The sequence below is a fragment of the Myodes glareolus genome, chromosome 24 (genome assembly GCF_982192425.1).
Source record: "Myodes glareolus chromosome 24, mMyoGla1.1, whole genome shotgun sequence".
NCBI lineage: Eukaryota > Metazoa > Chordata > Mammalia > Rodentia > Cricetidae > Myodes > Myodes glareolus.
Window position 1 is genome coordinate 8,824,145 of NC_142049.1, and position 20,727 is coordinate 8,844,871.

The 20,727-nt window shown below is 38.9% G+C and overlaps 1 protein-coding gene across 27 annotated transcripts in view; it reads left to right on the forward strand.

The window, feature by feature from the left end:
- Positions 1-20,727, forward strand: part of Dlg2 (discs large MAGUK scaffold protein 2) — a 1,777,227-nt gene that overhangs the window by 1,321,206 nt on the left and 435,294 nt on the right. For all 27 annotated transcript variants that reach the window (XM_085683002.2, XM_085683004.2, XM_085683006.2 and 24 more), the window contains one exon: positions 12,669-12,805. In XM_085683002.2, the coding sequence (XP_085539128.1) occupies positions 12,669-12,805 (137 nt within the window). The remainder of the gene's footprint in view (positions 1-12,668; positions 12,806-20,727) is intronic.

Consider the following 20,727-nt stretch of genomic DNA (forward strand, 5'->3'; position numbering starts at 1 on the left):
TTGTCCTTATGCAGAGTGCCAAATTTATTTCTGACAATCTGTGCGAAACCATCTGATTTCACTTGTATTTTTATGCTAAGTAATATTCTGTGTCTTTTCTCCACTCTTCTCCAATATATTTATTAAAAAGTCCTTGAAAATCCTTTAGAGAGTTGGGAATGTTCTGGTGCACTGACGGAACCAAATCCTGATTAGAAATCCATCTGCCGACAGCCATCTGAATAGATGCACATCTGAAAATTATAGAACCTACTTCTTCAAAACACTCAGGCTAATTATGTCAATTGTTGGAATATATTCATAGTTTCTGTATACTTGGAACCAGGCTGTCAAGGCTGGTGGCATTCTAAATGTATAGATAATGTTATTTTATTTCATCTGATGCACAAACAGAATTTTTACAGAGACTCCTCACAACCTAAAGAACCCATGATGTAAATAATGCAAAGAGTCCCTGGAGGGGATTCATTCAGAAACTGACGGAAGAAGGAAGAGCCGGGAACCCAGCTCTATAATGTACCTCTTTTCTCCTGTGAGACAAATGTGTTGTAAAAATGTACAGTAGTAGTCAAGATCGTCTGGGAAATAAAATATGAGCTGGTAGATGATTGAACAGTGGTTAGACAGGATTTGACATCCGGTAATACATTTTATATGTGAATATTTCATCATACTTAAATTTTATGCAATTATAAATGAACAGGAGTTACAAAGCATTATCATCGTATTCAATTCATTATAATCTTGAAGACGAAGGCAAAGACAATGAATGCTCTGTGTACACTAGTATTTATTTTTTGTGATACTTTTTATCTATTCTCGTAGTTCTCGCCAAGATTTTAGGAAGCAGGTTTTAGACTCCTTGATAATCTCCTAGCAAATCTGGTGCTTAGAAATCTAAATGTACTGCTATGTGGTCTGAAGTGCTAGGACCAAGCAAGGTTTTATACCTTTAATCTTTCCTTCCCATCTGCACAATGCCCTTATCTTATTTTATTAAACCACCCTACAGATTAGAAAACAAAGAGACTTTGTAAAATCTAATATATTTTTAGTATCCAATAAATGTTTTTTATTATGCTACAGATTTTTTTAAAAGCCAGCTAACTTGGTTAGAGCATAAGAGTTGCCTCTGTTCAAGTGTGTGTGTGTGTGAGGAAGGATTGGGTGCAAAGGGTTTTCTTTCACAGGGAGATGTTTGGTGACAAGTGTAGCTGAATGCACTTGCTGTTCCTAAAGATCTTACCCCTGTCCCACGCAGTCTCCTAAGAGATCCTCAGGCACTGGGGCATTTCAAATGTATCCTTTAATTTTGAACTAACAAGCATAAAACACTGAGTTTAAGCTCCAGCAACAAAACCAAACTGTAATGCAGTCTAAAGTGAGGAAAACACATAGAACGTTCTATGTCGTCAATGTAGAGTATTTACATTTTGGAGGAATAGAGATTAGGAAGGGCCTTGCTAAAAAGATGTTACTGAACAGAGCTTTGTCTTAGTGGATGGAAATTACCAAGATGCACCTAGGCACTTCTCAAGTGTTTCAATTTGTTTTCCACAGTAACCTCTCTACCAACCGGATAATCCTCATCCAATTTTAGCATATGAAATGGCTTTATAGCTTCATAATAATCTATGTTACTTTTATTACTTTGTGTGCTTGTACTTTGATGCCTCGATGTCAGTCTGGAAAATGTCTGGACATCAACTATAATGAGTTTGGTTTACAAATGGCAGTAATTTTAACCCCTAAGTCCCACACTCATGTAATAGTAGATAGAGGCATGGCTTATTATCTGGGTTATATTTTCATCCGGTAACTTTGGAGATTATGTCATTTTAGGTATGATAAAATGAACTGGATTAGTAGGAGAGCATATGCTATCCTAAGAGCACACACTATCCTGAATCCTGGAAGCAATTCCCTGTGGTCTGATCAGGCTGTTTCTGTTATAATATTGAAAGAAAACTGGTCTGAGATGATCATCTCTTGAGTGAGAGAAAAGCTAAATTTGTCTCTCATTGATAATTTCTATTGTTTTTTTAGGGAAGATGTTAGCATAGTTTCCATGAATTCTGCTAATACCTATCATAGTAGTTGACATGTTAGAAGTGCTTAGTATACATATTCCAAAGTTTTATTCTAAAGAAATAAACTAATGTATATATTTTTGTTAGTGTGGATTGCTTGATATTTTAAAAACATATATGTAACATGACCACTTGCTCATTGAATGGCTTAGTAGACTTAGCCTACCCCCAATAGCTAGATGCCAGAACTATACTCAACACAATCTATATCATGCAGCCCCTACCTGTAAGATCATGCAATTTATTGAAGGGAGAAGGAAATAAGGAAAATATCAGCACACATATGAGGCTAATTTGTGGGTTGCCTCTATTTTCTGTGCTACTAAGTTTATCTATGGCATCCTTTCCTCTTTGACCTCTGATGTGGTAGAGATTATGACCTTCTGTGTCTATTCCTTCCTTTGTCACAAGGTGTTTGTTAGCTACTGTATCAGCAACTGAGCAAATATGAGTCCTCTTTTTGAGTCCCACAGCACTCCCCCTTTTTTTTCAAAACAAGAACTCTGAATCTAATTTCCTTTGTTTAGTTTTTTTCCTGACCATTATCATAGCAACTTGTAACCAACATTCTAAACAAAGACAAACATCCATAATCCATTTTTTTTGGAATGTGGACATAGTTTTCTAAACTACTTCCTGCTGATTGGGGATGCTGATAATTTTATGGGGAACTAAAGAAAATTTAGAATTATGGTCAAGTCCTAACTGGAATATTCTGAGACTTGATTATCTCAGTCTCCAGTGTTGAGGCTGTTCTGGATATAGAACTCAGAGGAAACTCCAAAAGAAGTCCTCTGAAATGTTGGATCATCTGGGCCATCCGCTCCTATCAGAGATTTTTCAGGGGCTATTCCTTGATCAAACCTGATTTGTCTTAACCCAGAATGACCCCACAGCCTTTCCTTTCCTGTAGAAACAAAAGCAAAACCTCTTCTCCCAAGTAACATTATCTTTTGACTTAAGAAGTCAAGGCATTTTCAAAATAGATATGTTGGATTAATCCAGCAGCATATAAAATCAAATATCTTTTGGCAGCTGTTGCTCCTTCCTCAGTCATCAAACAATTCAAAGACAACACAATAACATACAGTGTCCAGATTCTCTGTGTACTTTCCATTTTTATGTGGCTTTGTTTTAAACTCTATTTCTTTTATTTTTCATTTTTAGTTTTTCTTTTTTGAGGCAGGGTTTCTCTGTGTATCTTTGGCTGTTCTGGAACTCACTCTGTAGATCAGGCTGTTCTTGAACTCACAGAGATCTGCCTGCCTCTGCCTCCCAAGTGCAGGGATTAAAGTGTGTGCTACCACACCTACCTACTCTTTTGCTTTCTTTTTCTTTTAAGGACTTTCTCGATCCTTTTTCTTTTCTCTCCCAAGCCTACATATATTTTCTAACACACTGTAAATCATTTAGAGGTTTTCTTCATCTGAATCTATCTTTACTCTATATCTCTCTTTTTCTGACCACATAAGTCTTTAATTTGCTAAGTAATATAGCTAAGATTAAAGCTGTGGATTTCGATGTCTGGATCCACCCAATTCCTTAGCTTTCTAAGAGTCTAGCTTCATGGCAGAGGTACTGGCTGGTGCCAAGTTTATTACCACAACTCTATGGAGTTTTAAGGTCCCTGCCATTACCAAAAAGCATTCTGTCATCTATTCATAAGCACCATTTAAGTGTTTGGTGGTGCCTCTTAAAAGAGCTGCAAAGCTTTTACAGCTAAAGCTCAGTCAGGAAGCCTCTCTTAAATAAGGTTCATTTATATTATTATATTACATTATTTGTACAGAGCCCACCCAGAAAATGCTGCTACCAAGAAGCTGTGCTTAATTCTGTTCTTTTGTGTCCAAAATTACTTCCTAAGCTGTCTCAGGTTTTATGTGGATGTAGTTGTCCACATTGGTGCCATTTGTTGACAGACGTTTCTGTACTGCCAGAGGTTTTTCAGCTATTCAGTCCCAAATAAACACACAGATGTCTACATTAATTATAAACTGGTTGGCCTATTAGCTCAGGCTTTCTTATTAACTAATTCTTACATCTTAGAGTAACCCGTAATTCTTGTCTGTGTTGGCCACATGGCCTGGTAACTTTTACCAGTGAGGCATTCTCATCTTGTTCCCTCTGCATCTGGGTGATGACTGAAGACTCAGCTATTCCTCTTCCTAAAATTCTCCTGGTCTGGTCACCCTGCCTATGCTTCCTGCCTGGTCACTCCTTCTATATTTCCTGCCTGGCTACTGGCCAATCAACATTTTATTCAACAAATACAAGTGACAAATCTTTACAGAGTACAAGACTACCTGAGGGAGAGGGTGTTCCAGTCTTCCCAGTTCTGAAGATTTTGAAAATCTTTGTTTTGCCTTGTTTTACAAATCCATTCTTTCTTCCAATATCAACTTCAGTCATTCTTCCTGTGTATTTCTGTGTCCAGATTTCTTCTTTCTGCCAGGACATCAGTCATTGGATTAATACATACATCTATCCAGGCTAGGCTCACCTTAAATGATATCCATAATGAAACTGGTTGCAAACAGTCTCTCTGACACATGCCAGGGACTCTTTGCAGAAGTGGTTCAAACCTGAAGGAGGCCATGGAATAGGCTGTGGCCTATGAAATGAGGATGACATTAAAGGAATTTTAAGAGTGGTCAATGGCATTGGGAACTATATAGAGATCAATGTTCATAAACTTCTGCTCTTACAAGAAGGGCTGTTATGAGTTCAAAAGTACATCTTTTCAGATAAGAAAAATTTGCCAATCCCACAGGAGAACAATAAGGAAAAGCAAGCAATTTCCCATGATGGGCAGATTTATGTTGAGAAAACAGGATGTGCCTACTCCTTTGAGCCAGAGAAAGCAGCAGGTATGAAAGTGATGTGCCAAAAGTCTAGGTGAGTCACATGAAATAGGGGCTAGGAGAAAAGTCTTTAGCTTTGGTGACCACAGTTAACTGGCCCTCTGTGAGAGACCCTGGGAGTATTGAGCACCATAGATTTTTAAAAGGGACATTTATTTTTCAACTCTGAAACTGTTTTTGAACCTAGAAAGCATCCAAGGAATGAGCAAATAGATTTTGACTTTTAATTATAAAGATCCACTATGACCAAAGGGATTCAGCCATCTCAGCAATAAAAATAAAAGGCACATAACTGATTATTTTAAGCAGTTTTTCTTACTAAATGTAAAGAGATGCCAAAATAGTCTGTTATCAGTATTGAGCAGACACCCGGGGTCAGGGTTTTTGTTGTTGTTGTTGTTGTTCTTTCATTTTAACTGGCACGTGTGTGCATTCAAATATTAAGTTGCCCACGAGGGTAGATATTTTCTAAGACAGGCCAGCCAGAATTCAGGACCAACTCAGTATTTTCCGTTCAATAAAAACACAGACAGAATGTGCAGAATATCAGTAGTGCTTTCTGTAAAGCAGTAAACACCGTCACTGGCAGATCTTAAGTAAGCTGTGACAGAACCAAGCTGTTTAATAATATCAAATTGTTTAGAGAAGCCGTCAAGGGCTGCCCCAGTCAAGTCACATAAAATGATATTGAGGCGAGTCATTGACTGGTCCTCAGCTATCACAAAACCCAGCGCTTTACCCACAAGGAATGTATAGGCACATTGTGATCATATGACATTTTTAAGTATTTCATTTTATTCTGAGCTTCTAAACCACAGTATCAATTTATGCTGCCAAGACTTCAGTTTCAGCCCCCGGCTCTCACCGACACATCCCCCTCAGTGTAGGCAGACAACCGCTGAAAGCGTGAACAGTGATCCACTCACTGCCTTCTCTATTTATACATTGCAGGAGATGTTCTGTATGGGAACAGGTCAATTAAAGGCACTAGCAAGTTTCTTGGGTGCCTTCCCTGTACCTGCATCTTCTATGCTAGCACAAGGAAGTAAATCTGGGAATATGTCAAAAGTCTGTACTGAATCCAGATTTACACAATAGATAGACTCCTGAAATTTTATGGGCATATCCATATTTGTCAAACATTTTTAACTACTTAGGGGATTAGCTATTTGACTTTGATATATCTTTATCCTTTATTGGAGCCCATAAAGAGCTGTTAATTTTGCCTATTTTTGTGATTTAATTGTTTAGTTTTCTGTGTTAGTTTTGTATGTAGCCGGCATAGATAGGAATGTTTTTGTTTTAATGGCCAAAGTCTCCAGAGTGCATAGTATAATGGTGAGCACCACCAAGTCTCTTCATGGGGTTGATTTTAGGGTTGACTAATTTCATGGCCTAGAGTTATGTACTTATAATGAAATCTTCTTTTCCAAAATGGTGATAATCAGATCTTATATTTCTTAAAAGCCATGCTTTGTGCATTTTTTTTAGCATTTTTGGCATTGCTGACTCAAATATTTGTAATTCTCTTTTACTACCATGGTAGATGTAGTTTATCACACTACAAATACATGTTCGCATTTTACTTCTGTGTCGAATTCAGGAGAGCTGGATTTTACTGGTGCTGTGTGTCCATGTCATTCAGTACATCTGGAATCCAGAGGGAGAGCTGGTGTCAAAGGTGCATTCTCTCCTGAATTCTCCTTCAGCCTCAGATGAAGCTGAAATGTGAAACATCTGATCCTTTCCCAGCCCCTTTAACAAGCCACATTTCTGTCTCTCTCTACACATCCAGCACCATTGTACACAGCGTCTGATATTCTCAGCAACCTAAGGGGCTCATTGAAAGCAGGGGATTGTATTTATCCAGAGCCTATTATGTGTCAATTTCTATAGGATATAGAGAAGTCCACTCTTTTATTTCAGATGAGAAAATTGAGAAACGAATTTCCACAGTTGTTAGATAAAGAAGTCGGGATGAGACACTGGCTCTGTTGCTGCCCTTTCCTCCTCTGCAATTGCTATAAACTCTGGGCCGATTGAAAGTAGAAAGCTGATTTAAGTTCTCCTAAAGCAGAGGAGGGCCTCACATACTCACTGGTTCCACTGACTGTCTAGTTATCTACCCCAGCTAACTGAGAGCCACCAATCTCATCTTTAGAGGGAGGATTATTTTTTCAGAGACATGTGCCTCTCTTCCTCCTTCACAATAATTTATTCTTTCTCCCACTGAGCATATATTCATGTTGAAACTTCCATGCCCAGCGTTTCTCTAGTCATACAAAATAAAACAAAAATCCATGTCATTGTAGCGCCTGGATTTTCACCAAGAAGATAAACTATAAAAATTATATGATGTTGTGTACCAAAAAACAAATATGGTGGGGAGGCTGTGGTTGGAAGATTGGATGCGCCCAAGAATCCGAGGCCAGCCTGTCTCACAAATGGGATGCCACGCAGGCAACTTATTACAATGAAATAATAAATGCTAAGAGAAAATGGAAGGTAGGGCATGGTGATAGGGTAGATAGATTCGTTTCCTTTAAGTAACTGTGATAGAACCCCTGACAAAAGCCCCTCAGGGGAGAAAGATTTATCCACCTTAAAATTCCAGGTTATAGTCCATCATCGCAGGGAGATCCAAGTGGCAGAAACGTGGCGTACCTGGTGACATTATATCCTTATTCAAGAACAGAGAGCAGTGAATGAATTCACGCTCATGTCACTTTCCCCCCTTGCTTAGAATCCAGACCCCCAACCCTAAGGAATAATACTGTCCACTTTTCTACATCAGTTAACATAAACAAAATGACGCCCCACAGACATACCCAAATAGAAACTATTTTAGACAATTCCCCATTGAGACTCGCTTCTCCAGGTGATCGTGTTCTTACCTTGTCTACCCATCTCTTCCTCTAATTGGTGTCGTTGGGGTTGTGTCTCTGGTGATCAATCTTCCAGGTTCCAGTGGATCCAAGACTCAGATGGTTGCTCCTTGTGGTGCAGTCAGGGCCAAAGTTCCTGTCACCCCGAAGGTCACTTGGTGTTCTAGAGGTCACTCCATGCTCCTGGGTATTGCTCAGTGCTCCTGGGTGCTGCTCTGCAAACCTGAGGGTCATTCGGGTCTGCTCCCACAGAGATTGCTTGCTTGGCGCTGCTCCTGCTAAGGTTGCTGCCTTGGGCCAGAGGTTGCTGGCTCAGGTCTATTCTGGCAGAGGTCTCTGGTACAGCCTGCTCCCTCGGAGGTCCGGAGGTCGCTGATTTTGATTCTCATCTGGTCCTGCAGAGGTCTCTGACTGCTTGGGCTTTCTCCCTCAGCAGTCATTCCCTTGTACCTGCTCCATTGGAGGTCGCTGGTTTAGACCTGTTCCCACAGATGTCCTTGGCTTAGGCCTGGTCCAGCAGAGATTTCTGGCTCCTGCCTGCTCCCTTAGTGGTTAGTGGTTGCTCCTTTGTACCTGCTCCTGTGGAGGTCGCTGCCTCAGGTCTGCTCTTCTAGGTAAGTGTGAACTGTACCAACTGGACAATTAAATCTAAACATCACAGTGGAATATATAGTAAAGGACAATATTGAATAGAAATATCCGATTCAGACTTCTACAGAGATTGATATTTGAGTAAGACCTTAAGAAAGTGTAGTCTAGCCAATTGCTATCTGCTGTAGCCAAGATAAATATAGTAGAATGACTTTCTTGAATGTAATGGGCAGAAATTGGCTGTATAATCAGTAGAATGAATGGGCATTGAAATATATGCTTGTAATCCTCTTAGCTTGGAGGTAGAGAAAGATGGATTAGGAATTCAAGTCCAGCATTGGCTTCATAAAGAATGTGAGACTGTTCTGTGCTAAATGTGACCCTGTCTCAGACCAAGAAAACCACAGAAGATATTTAGGAGATATTGGTTGAATGAACTAATGTGTGGAAGAATGAGTGAATGATTGAAGGAATGAATGGATGAATGAGACCGAATCAGATCTTGAAATACAGACTGAGAATTCTGTGTATAAGTAAAATTATTTTCTTTATGCAGACATAAGTTTCAGATTATGTACCATGTTGGAGTGAATATCTGGAATGTAGCCAGATATAGCATGCACACCTGTCATTCCAGTCCCCAGAAGGCTGAGGCAGGAAGGTCATGAGTTCAAGGACAGGCTGAACAACAGACACACAAGAATCATGAAAAGAATAATGCCTAAAAAATACTTGATATTTAGTAAGTGTGGGTTGATACTTATTCATATATAATCAAAATAAGAGACGTATTTCGTTGTGAACTATCAGACACAGTCTCTGGGTCTCAGAGATCTATGTACGAAAAGTGCTTGACTTCACCTTGAGTAGAGTCACTAGATAAAAAGTACATAAACCTAATCTCAAAAAGATAGAAAGAAAGAAACAAACAAAGAAAAAAGGAGGGAGGGAAGGAGAGAGAGAGAGAGAGAGAGAGAGAGAGAGGAGAGAGAAGAGCTTTCAGCTGATGTACTTATGTGCACAGTTTTTTTATAGTGATTTCATGGTCTTGGTGCTGTCTTCAACTTCAAATGTCATCTATATAGTTACTCTCTTTGAGGGACTTAATCTTCTTTATGGTGGTAATGTGTTCCATAGCTCTCAGGAACCAAGATTGTCTTTGACATTTATTGCTCACCTAGTGGGTGTAAATCAGAGTCCCTGGGTGTGTGTTTAACCTTTCTCTATACAGTATTTGGAATGACCTCTGTTGTGCTACAAATGCAGTAGACTGCACGTGACAGTGGAAGGGTTGAAAAATGTTTTTACGATGTTCTTACACTCATTTATCCAGTGAAATTGCCCTGTTGGGCAGTAGGAGCTAATGTGCATCTTAAAGTTCATAGGAAAAGCCAGCATATGGGCATTTTATTTATTCTTTGGTCATGGCTTAGAAAACACATTCTTTTAAGTCATAAGCAGACAAATATATCCAGGGTTCTAAGGGGTGGCAAAGTATCAATGAAAAATAATTACCCACTTCAGTAGAAAATTATGTAATGCTTATTTTAATTGCCCTATCAATTTGAATTCATTTTCCATTTCTTTTCACAACTATTATAGTTTGCTTAACAAAACCATTACATTTTAATATAATTTCAGGGTATAACTTAATAATTTACTAAGTCATCATTTTTCTATTATTTATGTTGTCTTAAGAACATATATATAATTTTCTCTGTATTAATAATTAAGAGCATAATGAAAGAGAGCTAATGTTTATAAAAGTACGTTCCTATTATTATATAAAGTGCCAAAAATTATTACTGCTTTATCAGTTATTTAATTGTATGTTTTTTAAATTTTTTTAAGCCAAGAAAGTCACAACACTCTGTGTTTAACTTCACTGGACATTGATTATTCTCTTTCTGTAATTTTTAGTAACTTGTAAGTTAATTATATTTCTAGAAAAAAAATTGCTATAAACATTTTACTGAATATATAGTGGATCATGTTCTCAAAGTCTCTATCAATCATCACTTTACAATTAATTACTTCATAGTCGGTAGATAATTCTGCTCTTACTCTATATTTCCATAATTAAATTAAAATAAGTATTTTGCAAACCAGAGTAAAATTCATCTCTTAAAGTACAAGATTCCTGTTTAAAATAATCTTATATTCTGCCATTCATTATAAAAAGTAAAGTAAAGGCATTCTATTTTTTATTCTTAAGACTCTAAGCACAAAAGTACAACTTTCACCTCAAGGGGGATAACAAATGGTTTGTTCTGTAGCCAAGTATGGGTGACCATGGCCTGGGGACACAGACTTAGGTTATCCCAAATTCCCTATCCAAACACAGAAGCAACTTCATGGATTTTTTAATAGAACAAAGGAAGTCAGATATCAGGACACTTTTCCAATGCATTGGTAGAAGCATGAGGAGGTGGGTTACAACAAAGCTGGAAAGTTCTGTCATGGACCTCGGATGCTATCTGATGACCTTCTTTGCTCTGGGGTCGGTATAAGGTAGTGAACTGTGAAGTTAACTCCTTCCAATGGAAATCACGTGTTTGTTTATGCATCCCAAATGAGTCACCAAATGGTCAAGAGCTGTCAGATAATATATGGAGAAAAACAATAAATGGCTATTGTAAGGGCTAAGGAGAGCTCAAGGTATTTTTTCTTCATACTCGAAACATTCCAAATTCCTCCACAATCACTGAAGTTCTACTCAGTTAATTAGTCTCGAAGAAGGTTCTGTTAAAAGATCCAGCTTTTTTCTGGGTAGTTTTGTTCCTAAGGCTACATATGGGGGTGATTCACATTTTTTTTTTGTCAATAACTTGATTATCAGTTAGTGAATAAAAAATAAATAGTAAAAAGGAAGGACATAACTTCCTAGGTATGGTGGAGAAAAATGTTTATTTCAGATTAAAGGGAGAGCATAGCCAGAGGCAGAGACACGTGGGAGAGTCCAGAGTGGACATGACCCAGAGCCATGTGGGGAGAGAAGGGAGAGGGGAGCCAGCTGCAGCAGCCAGGAGATCCAAAATGAAGAGGAGTAACCAAAAATGTCTGGATTATATAAAGAAAGGAAAATGGGGGAAGGGCAGCCTATCCCCTGGGCTAGAGAACTTTAGGGTATGGTAGGGGTAACAAGCCAGGAAGGACTCTGTAACAGGTAGAGACTGGGGGGTGCAGGAAGAACCTGGGGGCCAGGTTTGCTTTGATGTGTTAACTAGGCACGTTTGCCTTTTGTCCCAGATCTGAAACCTAACAGTTAGTTGATAACACCAGTTGCAAGAAATTTTAACAATATGACAACATGACCAAAGAAGAAATGTAAAGATAGCATCTCTTGTCTTTTTCTCATAAGCTTCCTGAAATGGCGACATAGAAACATCCAGTGTATCCTTGGATCATCTCACAGTCTGAACGATGCCACGCTAACTGTACTTTTTTATCCTGAAATGTCAATCAAGATGGTCCAGGTGCCCCCCCAAAGTGGCTGTGGTTCTTCTGTGTATTCTAGAGTAACAGCGAGCATGAATATGTGCCCTGGGCTCTCTACAACCAAGGACAGCTCCTGTGTTTCTCCTAGATGAATATAAACATAGAACTCTCACCTCAAAGGGGAGAAGAAGCAGTTTATTCCATAGTCAAGTATGTATGGCAGCAGCCTGGGGACACAGATTTAGGTTACCCCAAATGCCATGTTCCAGGGCAAAAGCAGTTTCATGAAATTTATTATATTAAAGAAACAAAGAAAATTATAAATCAAGACATTTTCTTGTACATTAATGGAAGCATCAGGAAGTCTCTCCTTTCTGTACCAGAGTAGCAATGACCATGAGGATGAGCCCTGGGCTCTGAACAATCAACAACTGCACCTGTGCCTCTCCTGGGTCAACACAAAAACACAACTCTTACCTCAAAGAGGATAAGAGCAGCATCCTTTACTGCATCCTTGTTCTGACCAGTTACTCATCATGAACTCATTAGTTGGAGAACAGTAGTGGTTAGCGGCCCAGTCTTCAAATAGAACAAAATTGAAATTCACATATGATTGACTAAATGATCTTTGCTTCATTAGCCAAAGTCAATAAGCCCTTCAAATATTTGGATAGCAAAGTCAGCTTCAACAGAATGCCCGCTGCCATTTATTAGGGGAAAAAATAAGCTAATTAAAAACGTTTTCTGCTGTTGTTGTATAGCTAATTGCCTTCGCTTTTCATTTTCTCTTCCTTTCCCCCTAGGTTTAGGCTTCAGTATTGCTGGAGGGGTGGGGAACCAGCACATTCCTGGAGACAACAGCATTTATGTAACCAAAATTATAGACGGTGGAGCTGCACAGAAGGATGGAAGGTTGCAAGTAGGAGACAGACTACTAATGGTGAGTGTGATCCCAGCAAAACCGTGTGCAAATCCATACGGCTCTTCTCTCTCACTGGGTGACTGTTTTAGCTTGGGAAGCTATAACAAAATACTCTGGACTAGATGGCTTAGACAACAGAAATATATTTCCTCAGAATCCCTAACACTGTTATTTCATTTCTATGAGGGCACGCCTCAAGGTTTGCAGATGGCCACCATTGATTGCATCTCACAGTCCTTGCTGACAGAAAGACTGACTCTGTTTTTCTTCTTCTTGGTTAGCAACTTTATCAGACTAGGATTTCATCTTTAACACCTTTAACCTTCAGTGCATACCTGTGCAGCACTGATCAGCAAGCAGCTGTACTGAAGAAAGCAAACAGGAACTTTAGAGAAAGAATGGGAAAACATGCTTAGACATGCGTCCAGGATCTAGACAAAAACAAGACATAACGATGGAAGAAGAAAAAAAGCAGACAGACTTAGCGGTGCAGCCCTTTGAAGGCTCAGTGAGCTGCTGCATCGTGGGAAGGGCTATTGGGAAGGATAAATACATTTTCTCATTAAGGAGACGATTATTCCTCCCATCTCTTTAGTATCTTCTCAAATGAGCTGGTTTTCATGAGCAATTGTCTCCTGACTACGTGATTGACAGGTTCAGCAGGATTCCTGCTTAATACAAAAGATAATAATAATATGTAATGTTTGAATCTCTGAAATAGATCAGAATGTCATCTCTACCCAAAGCCAGAAGGTCTTGACCAAGAGGAAGTATCTTTCCTTTAATGGGCCTCAACAAAGTCCTGAAGCCCCCAACTATTCATATGGGAATTTATATATTCAGGGAGCAATAATAATACTCTTTTCCCAGGAGTTACCAGGGAAACCCAGAGGTGGAGTCAGAACGTCTATTATGATGGAAGGGTTCATCCAAAGCTCCAAAAGCTCCCAGGCCTAATAATTCCTGTCTAGCTGCTTAAGATTACTATATCTACAAGGAGCCCTTATCTCCTCTTCCTTTATGAAAAGTGTTAGAGGAAGAGTTGTGTACAACTCAACAAAACATCACTTCGTGATATATATAAATTTGGGAGGTGAATCTTCAAAGTTTTCTATTAGTTATTATTAATTCCCTAGGCTCCAGGGAGCTTCTACTTGATCCTTGTGGTATAACTTGTGGTTTCAAATACCTCTGAACTGAATTCATCTCTATATTTGGTATATATTGAGTTTCATAAACTTCTTGTACTTCTTTATTAGGTAATCTGTAAAAACAGGTCTAGAGACATTCACTAGCATAGCCATGATCCTTTCATTAATGGTGGAAAGAACTGGCTTTCCAGTCGAGGGAATCTGATTGTCCATCCATGTTCATCACCTCAAGCAATACTGCTTCCTGTACATGGATGGCATTCATTTCTCGGAATCTGTCAATCAATGCTGTCCCCTATCACTTTCCTTACTATTTAGTTAGTCGTTCAGCAAGTATCCCATCCAACTACCATTTCCCAAAGGGGAAGCACTATTTAGAAAGGACCTCTGCTTTGAGAAAGCATCTGGTCAAGTTGAACAGGCAAAAAAAAAAATGCACCAATACCAAACTTGCAACGCAGTTTCCAACTTCTTGACCACCTAAAGTCACCACTATTTTCATTCTCAAGAAGCTATGAACCTTTTGCTTCTTTGTGTGCTTTGGACCTCAAAGTTGATCTTGTGATGTTGCATTTTCAAACTAGAAAAAAAAATATTTTTTAGGGACTTGATACAGGAATAACTTTTGCCCGTAATTTAAATTTTGCTACTTGAAGTATTGACATTAGAATAAAGTGTGAAACCGTCTCCGACATAGTGCTCCATTGAAAACGAAGTAGAAACTTCCATTTCCAAATAATGGTAGTCTTAGGACAGGCTTCACCTTTGACATACAAAGAGTGTAGATAGAACTTTCCCATTATTCCTTCATCTGATGCTATTGTGAAATCATGCCAAATCTGTCTACCGACTTCTTCAAGCCCTAGATCTATAACTTATTTTCAAATTCTGAGAGAAAAAAGAGGCCACTATACCAATATAATTCTACCAAAGAATTTTCCAGATGCTATGGTATTTTTCCATGATAATTTTTATAGTCATTGTAAATAAAATGATTGCAAAAATAGCTATGACATCATTCTTCAGTGCTTTAAGTTTCAAGGAATAAATGGTTTAAAAAAAATGAACCTTCAACAATAATAGGTCCCTTCTGTCCTATATAAGGAAAACCATAATTAGTACTTCCAAGGCAATTGGCAAGCAGAATCTGGGAATGAAAGAAAATGGTTCACTTTAAAATAGTCTGAAAGAAAAAAAAACTGACCCTGAGATAGAAACAATAAACAAACAAACAAAAAAGTACTGAAGCTGCCTTAAACAGCAATTCTTTTACTTTAGTCCCCTAAACATCTGTTCCTGCTCACATGTCCGTCTGTCCAGCCCCTACCAATAATGTCCCTTTTTCCTGCTGTCCCACTCTTCTCCACCAAAAGGAAGTGCACATGATTCAGACTGTGACTTACCCGCTGCAGCACACTGCATATTTTTCTCTAAATATGCCATTCTTTCTGAAGATGTTTACCCTACTTCCTTCTTTCAGTCCTTAGGAAAAAAAAATCCCCAGTGTTTATCCACTCAGAGTGTTTAAGCTCACTGGCCCCAAAAAGAAACTCCATATTGGGCTATAATTCAATCAAAGAAAGAGCTTGCTTAGCAAAATCTTGAGAATGGTTAACAGATAAAAATGAGTTTATATTAAACTCTATTAATTTTCTTGGACTTTTGTGGCCACATGTCCACAGTTCTCCAGGTCTCCAATCTCTTCCCCTAAGCCTTGCAAGGGTGAGCATCATAGTCTTATTAATACCACCTTTGGCTTCACAACTATGAGGACCACATGGTGGCCATCTCCTGATTCATACAATAAAGAGTGCATTTCCTTGCGAGAAAGTTCTTATGTTTCAGAATTTAAATCTGAAATGTCATCTTTGTTTGGAACCCCAGAATCTCACAGAAAAGCAACTATGTGAAGTGCTATTTCACTTCTGAGAGGGGCTCCTAAGGATGAAGAATTTAATACCACCCCAACAATACCTTCCAGATTCTAATCGCATTTGTATATTTTTCTCATTACATCGAAAATTATTTTCTATAATTTTCTCCCTTTATTCATAATCCTGCCCCCATAGAAGTGGCAAGGATTCGTCCCCCTTTGTTATGTCTCTACACATTTGTACTGCCATTTCTTCCCTGCCCAGTCTTTTAAGTGTTTGGCACATTCTTTTCTCATTTTTAAAGTAGATGTTATCACACATTCATTTCTGTTTTCTTACAAATAAATTTCACTTAAAATACATGTGGGTTCTTTACTATTTTATTCTCCACTTTTAAAGACCTAGGCAATTTTGTGCCACCTGAGTTTTGCACAAATTATGCTGTAAGGAAGAATTGTATTGTCTACTTTGCAATAGGCTTCTAGTGCCTAAATGAGGTGATCTGTCCAGCCACCCTCGTGTTTCAAGATTACCCATATACTTGGTGGGCATTGTCTTTCTCCATTTAACATTTTTTAATGTCCTTTGCTACAATTATTAGATCCTTTTTCTGATTAGTTGAAGGCCACAGACAGCAGGTTTTTGTGGATGATACTGGTAACTTACTGTTGAAGTCTGCCTGAAGAGGTTGTTACTCAGTTTTGAATTTCTTGAGACAGATGGTCGAAAGTTGGCAACATCGAAGTTTTAGGGGTTTTTTTTTAATCTTTCATATATTTCCATACACTGTTTCTTCTTAAGCCTTAGCAAGACGCTCCTCGGAGCCAAATATATTATAGAAATGTGATCTTTTTTACCTTTTCTGCATAATACCAGAGACTTTAAATCTGGCATCATTTGTCATGTCTACAGCAGGAGCATTAGTTGTTGGTTGTCAAGCTCCTTGTCAGGTTATAATTTAAGGCTTAAAATCTTACACTCTCCCCCTTATAACCTCTACTTGACATTTAAAGAAAAAAAATGTCACTAAGAGAATTTATACACTTTTGCAGAGAATGAATTCATCTTCTTTCCTTAAAAGGGAAGTAGTAAGCGGAAGGATGATCAAGACATTGAAGTCAAATGGGAAAACACTGGAGTCAGACTTTAAAGAACTATGTATCAGTCACAGGTAGACCCACTAATTCGACCTGATCACTTTAGACAAACCAGATGCATCTGTGGTCATTATTTTTTGGTCTCTTTACCGTAGTATCAGTGCCTTTGATTAGCATTTCCCAGTGTGTGTTTTTAAATACTAGTCTTATTCTTTCATTATTTGAAAGAAATCTAAAGCCTTTCTAGGTTTGGAGATTCTGAAACTTGTATGTGACCCCATTGTGGCTTCTCAATGAACATATAAAAAGGATGCTGAAACAAAACAAATGAACATATAAAATGATATTATGTACATGTAAAAATCAATATACAAAAAGCATATTAAAGATCCATGAAGTACTCTAATCAAGAGATGTTTTTATTTACTGTAGCGAGGAGGCCGCTTGTTGGTTCCCGGCCACTAAGCCTTGAAATAATCACATAGAAACTGTATTATTTAAATCATTGCTTGGCCCATTAGCTCTAGTGTCTTATTGGCTAACTCTTACATCTTAATTTAACCCATCTCCATTAGTCTGTGCATCCCCACGAGGTCATGGCCTACCAGCAAAGTTTCAGCACGTCTATCTCTGGTGGAAGCTCCATGACTTCTCTCTGACTGCACCCTTCTCTCTCCCAGCATACAGCCTAGCTTTCCCTGCCTAGTTCTGTTCTTCCCTGTCATAGGTCCAAAGCAGTTTTTTATTCATTAACCAATAAAAGCAACACAGAGACAGAAGGACCTCCCACAACAACTTACTCTATACTTTTCAAACTTACTTATCATGAGATACTTTTGCTAAGATATGAAGCTGTGATTTATAAAACAGTCACGCTAGAACTCAGCGGAGCACACTCTGGGCTGTGTTATCAGTAAGAAGCCCTTTGTTTTCTTCCTAAGCTGAGGATAAAGTAAACGGGTTTGGAGAACAGGATGAGAAGCAATGCTGTTTTCTGAATAAATATTGACTGTGAGGACTTAAATTGGTTAACTTTGGGTAGATTTATAAAACTGCCTGCTTTTATTCAAACAATCAGTAACAAATGGTATCATATCAAAGACAATGCAAACATATCACAATTATCTGGATGAGATCAGGACAGTCACAGGTGGTGGGAATCCACCTTAGTAAGCACCATGAACTGTAGTCTTCCACCAGCATGCCACTTCCATGTTTCCACAGCTCAGACTGTGCATAGAGAAACTCGGGTACTCCTCACACTTGCCCTTGGGAGGTAGACCGGACACGTCCATGCTCTTCTCAGTTGTTCAGAGAATTGCCAATATTGGTAAACTAGTAAATTGTGAGTTGAGGTGCAGTCCTACGGAGTAATGTCCTGAAGTTATTCCCTTCATCAGTTTATTTGATGCCTGTGGTTCTCAGTCCCATTTGTACACTAGAATCTCATGGTTAGCTTTTGGACATAGTGAATACCCGGTCTTCAATCTATCATGAATAAGCAAATCAGGACCTCTGAGATAAGGGTCATATTCATTTGGGTTTTATTTTCTGAATGATTCTCTCATGAGACCCAAGCAAGAACCAAACTGACTTTGGCCTAACACTACCTGAGCCCTCTTCCCTGATGTCACTGCTCTCCTGAGGGTGGCCCTGGTGCTAGTGATCACACCACAGAGCAATGCTATCACTGAGTGATCTCCTCTAGCCACCTGGAGGGCATCTGAAGTAGCCCACCCCTCTCATTCAGTCCTCTGCAGTTAAAAGCACTTTCAAAAGCAAGAAAGTCTGGATAATTATCACTTAGACCCCCTTCTAGTTTATCTCAAATGCAATAAATTATAAATCAACACAGCCACATTGGTTTGGTTTATTTAAGGATTAAATCATTCCTGTTGGTTTCTTTTCATTTTGCTTATACTAAGAGTATTAACCTTGCTTATGTAACTTTCTCTACAGTTAGCATGTGCTATTGAAAAACATCATTCTCACTATCATTTGTAGTCCTGGGGATTTAACCAAGGTCTGTGGATGCTATGCAACGACTATATCAGTAAGCCATTATATCCTACTTCAGCGGTGTGGTGCCTTTCAGAGTTCAAGCACTGATCCATCACTGCTATAGTCCTAGCCTCTCCATTTGTTACTTACTAGTTTTATAAAAATTAACTATTGATTTGCTTTCTTGTTTGTTTTGTGGTGATGGGAACTGAGAACAGGGTTTTGAATAGCGAGGGCAAGTATTGCACCACTGAGTTATTTGCCGAGGCCTAAAGTTATATTTCTAGCTCACCACACTAGTAAATGACAAGAAGTTGCCTCTCATGCATATAAATATTTGTAAATGGCACACCCACGTTTAAATTATGATTTCTATTGCTATGACAAAACAATGACCCGAAATAACTTAGGGAGGAAAGGGTTTATCTCATCTTGCAACTTCCTTGCACCTCCCATGCCACACTATCCCAGAGGAAAGTGGAACACGGTGGGAAACTGGAGGCAGGGCCAGAAGCAGAGGCCGTGAAAGAATGCTGCTTACTAGCTTGCTCCTTGTGGCTTTTCCTGACTTACTTCATTACATCATCTGGGATCACAAGCCCAAGGATGCCCATCACCCCCACCCAGCTGGCTAGACCCTGCTGCATTAATCATTCAATAAAATGCTCCACAGGCTTGCCCACAGGCCATTCTAGCAGGGATATTTTCTCAGTTGAGGTTGCTTCTGGTCAAAGGATTTTAGTTTGTATCAAGTTATCAAAAACCAGGACACTTTGTTCCTATATTCTACATGAGAAATACACATAAATGTGATAAATATTAATAAAATTTCTTCTTGTGCCTCATGAATTGCCCTAGCCTTCACATTGCCCTGTGCACTTGGTGACCAGTGCTAGGGAGGAAGTTTCCATCAATCAAAACACCCCTCCCATGTTCTATTCTTTCTCCTTTTTCCTTTTATAGAAGGAAGAATAAGAAACACATGACTAATGGGGAAGAAAATTCATCCAGCTGGAGCCTTGACTGTGCATTATATGTGCAGCTGACCCAGGATTCTCTTTCTGTTTGATGTTCTCTGCCTTATATCCTACCTGGCACAAACCGAGCATCCAATAATTGTGTGCTGTGGCTTGAATTACCTTCAAGCCATTTTATATTTTAAACCTCACTAATTAACACAAATAGAAAACAGGAACTCAGCCCAGCTGCCCCACTCTTACAATAAAACATGGACTTTTGATCTCTCTGGATACGGCACAATCATCATTTTACAGCATATTTAGCTTACTTCAACTCTCATTAAGTGCCAGGTACTTGTAACATTTCACGTGGGAGGATGCAAAAAAAAAAAAGAATATGATTGTGTCATTCCCCTTGAAAATATTAAGGCAGTAAAAGGTAGGAAGAGGTTCTGCAGGAGTAGGCATTGAGCACAGGAGGGGGTGACAGCAGTCCTACCCAGGAAGAAGCTATTTCCAGCAGCAGGCTCAGCGGTAGCTTGATGCCTGCTGCTGATTGCTTGGTTTCTGTCTGCGTAGCATTTCCTTTATACAGGGTTTCTGCAAGTTCATGGTATCACACCCTCCTCATAAACACAACCCACCAAATACACGCAAGCATTATCTTCGTTTGACACCTGGTAAAGGTCTTAGGTGACGTAAAATCAGGAAACTAAATCCTAAAGCCAACCTGGTCACTCTTGAAATCACCTGAGAAACGTTTAAGTTTCAACACTGTGGTTTATAGATGTACTTAACTGTTACTCCTCTCAAGAAAGTAATCCCGACCAAAACACTACTAGAATTGAGCAGGCCCTC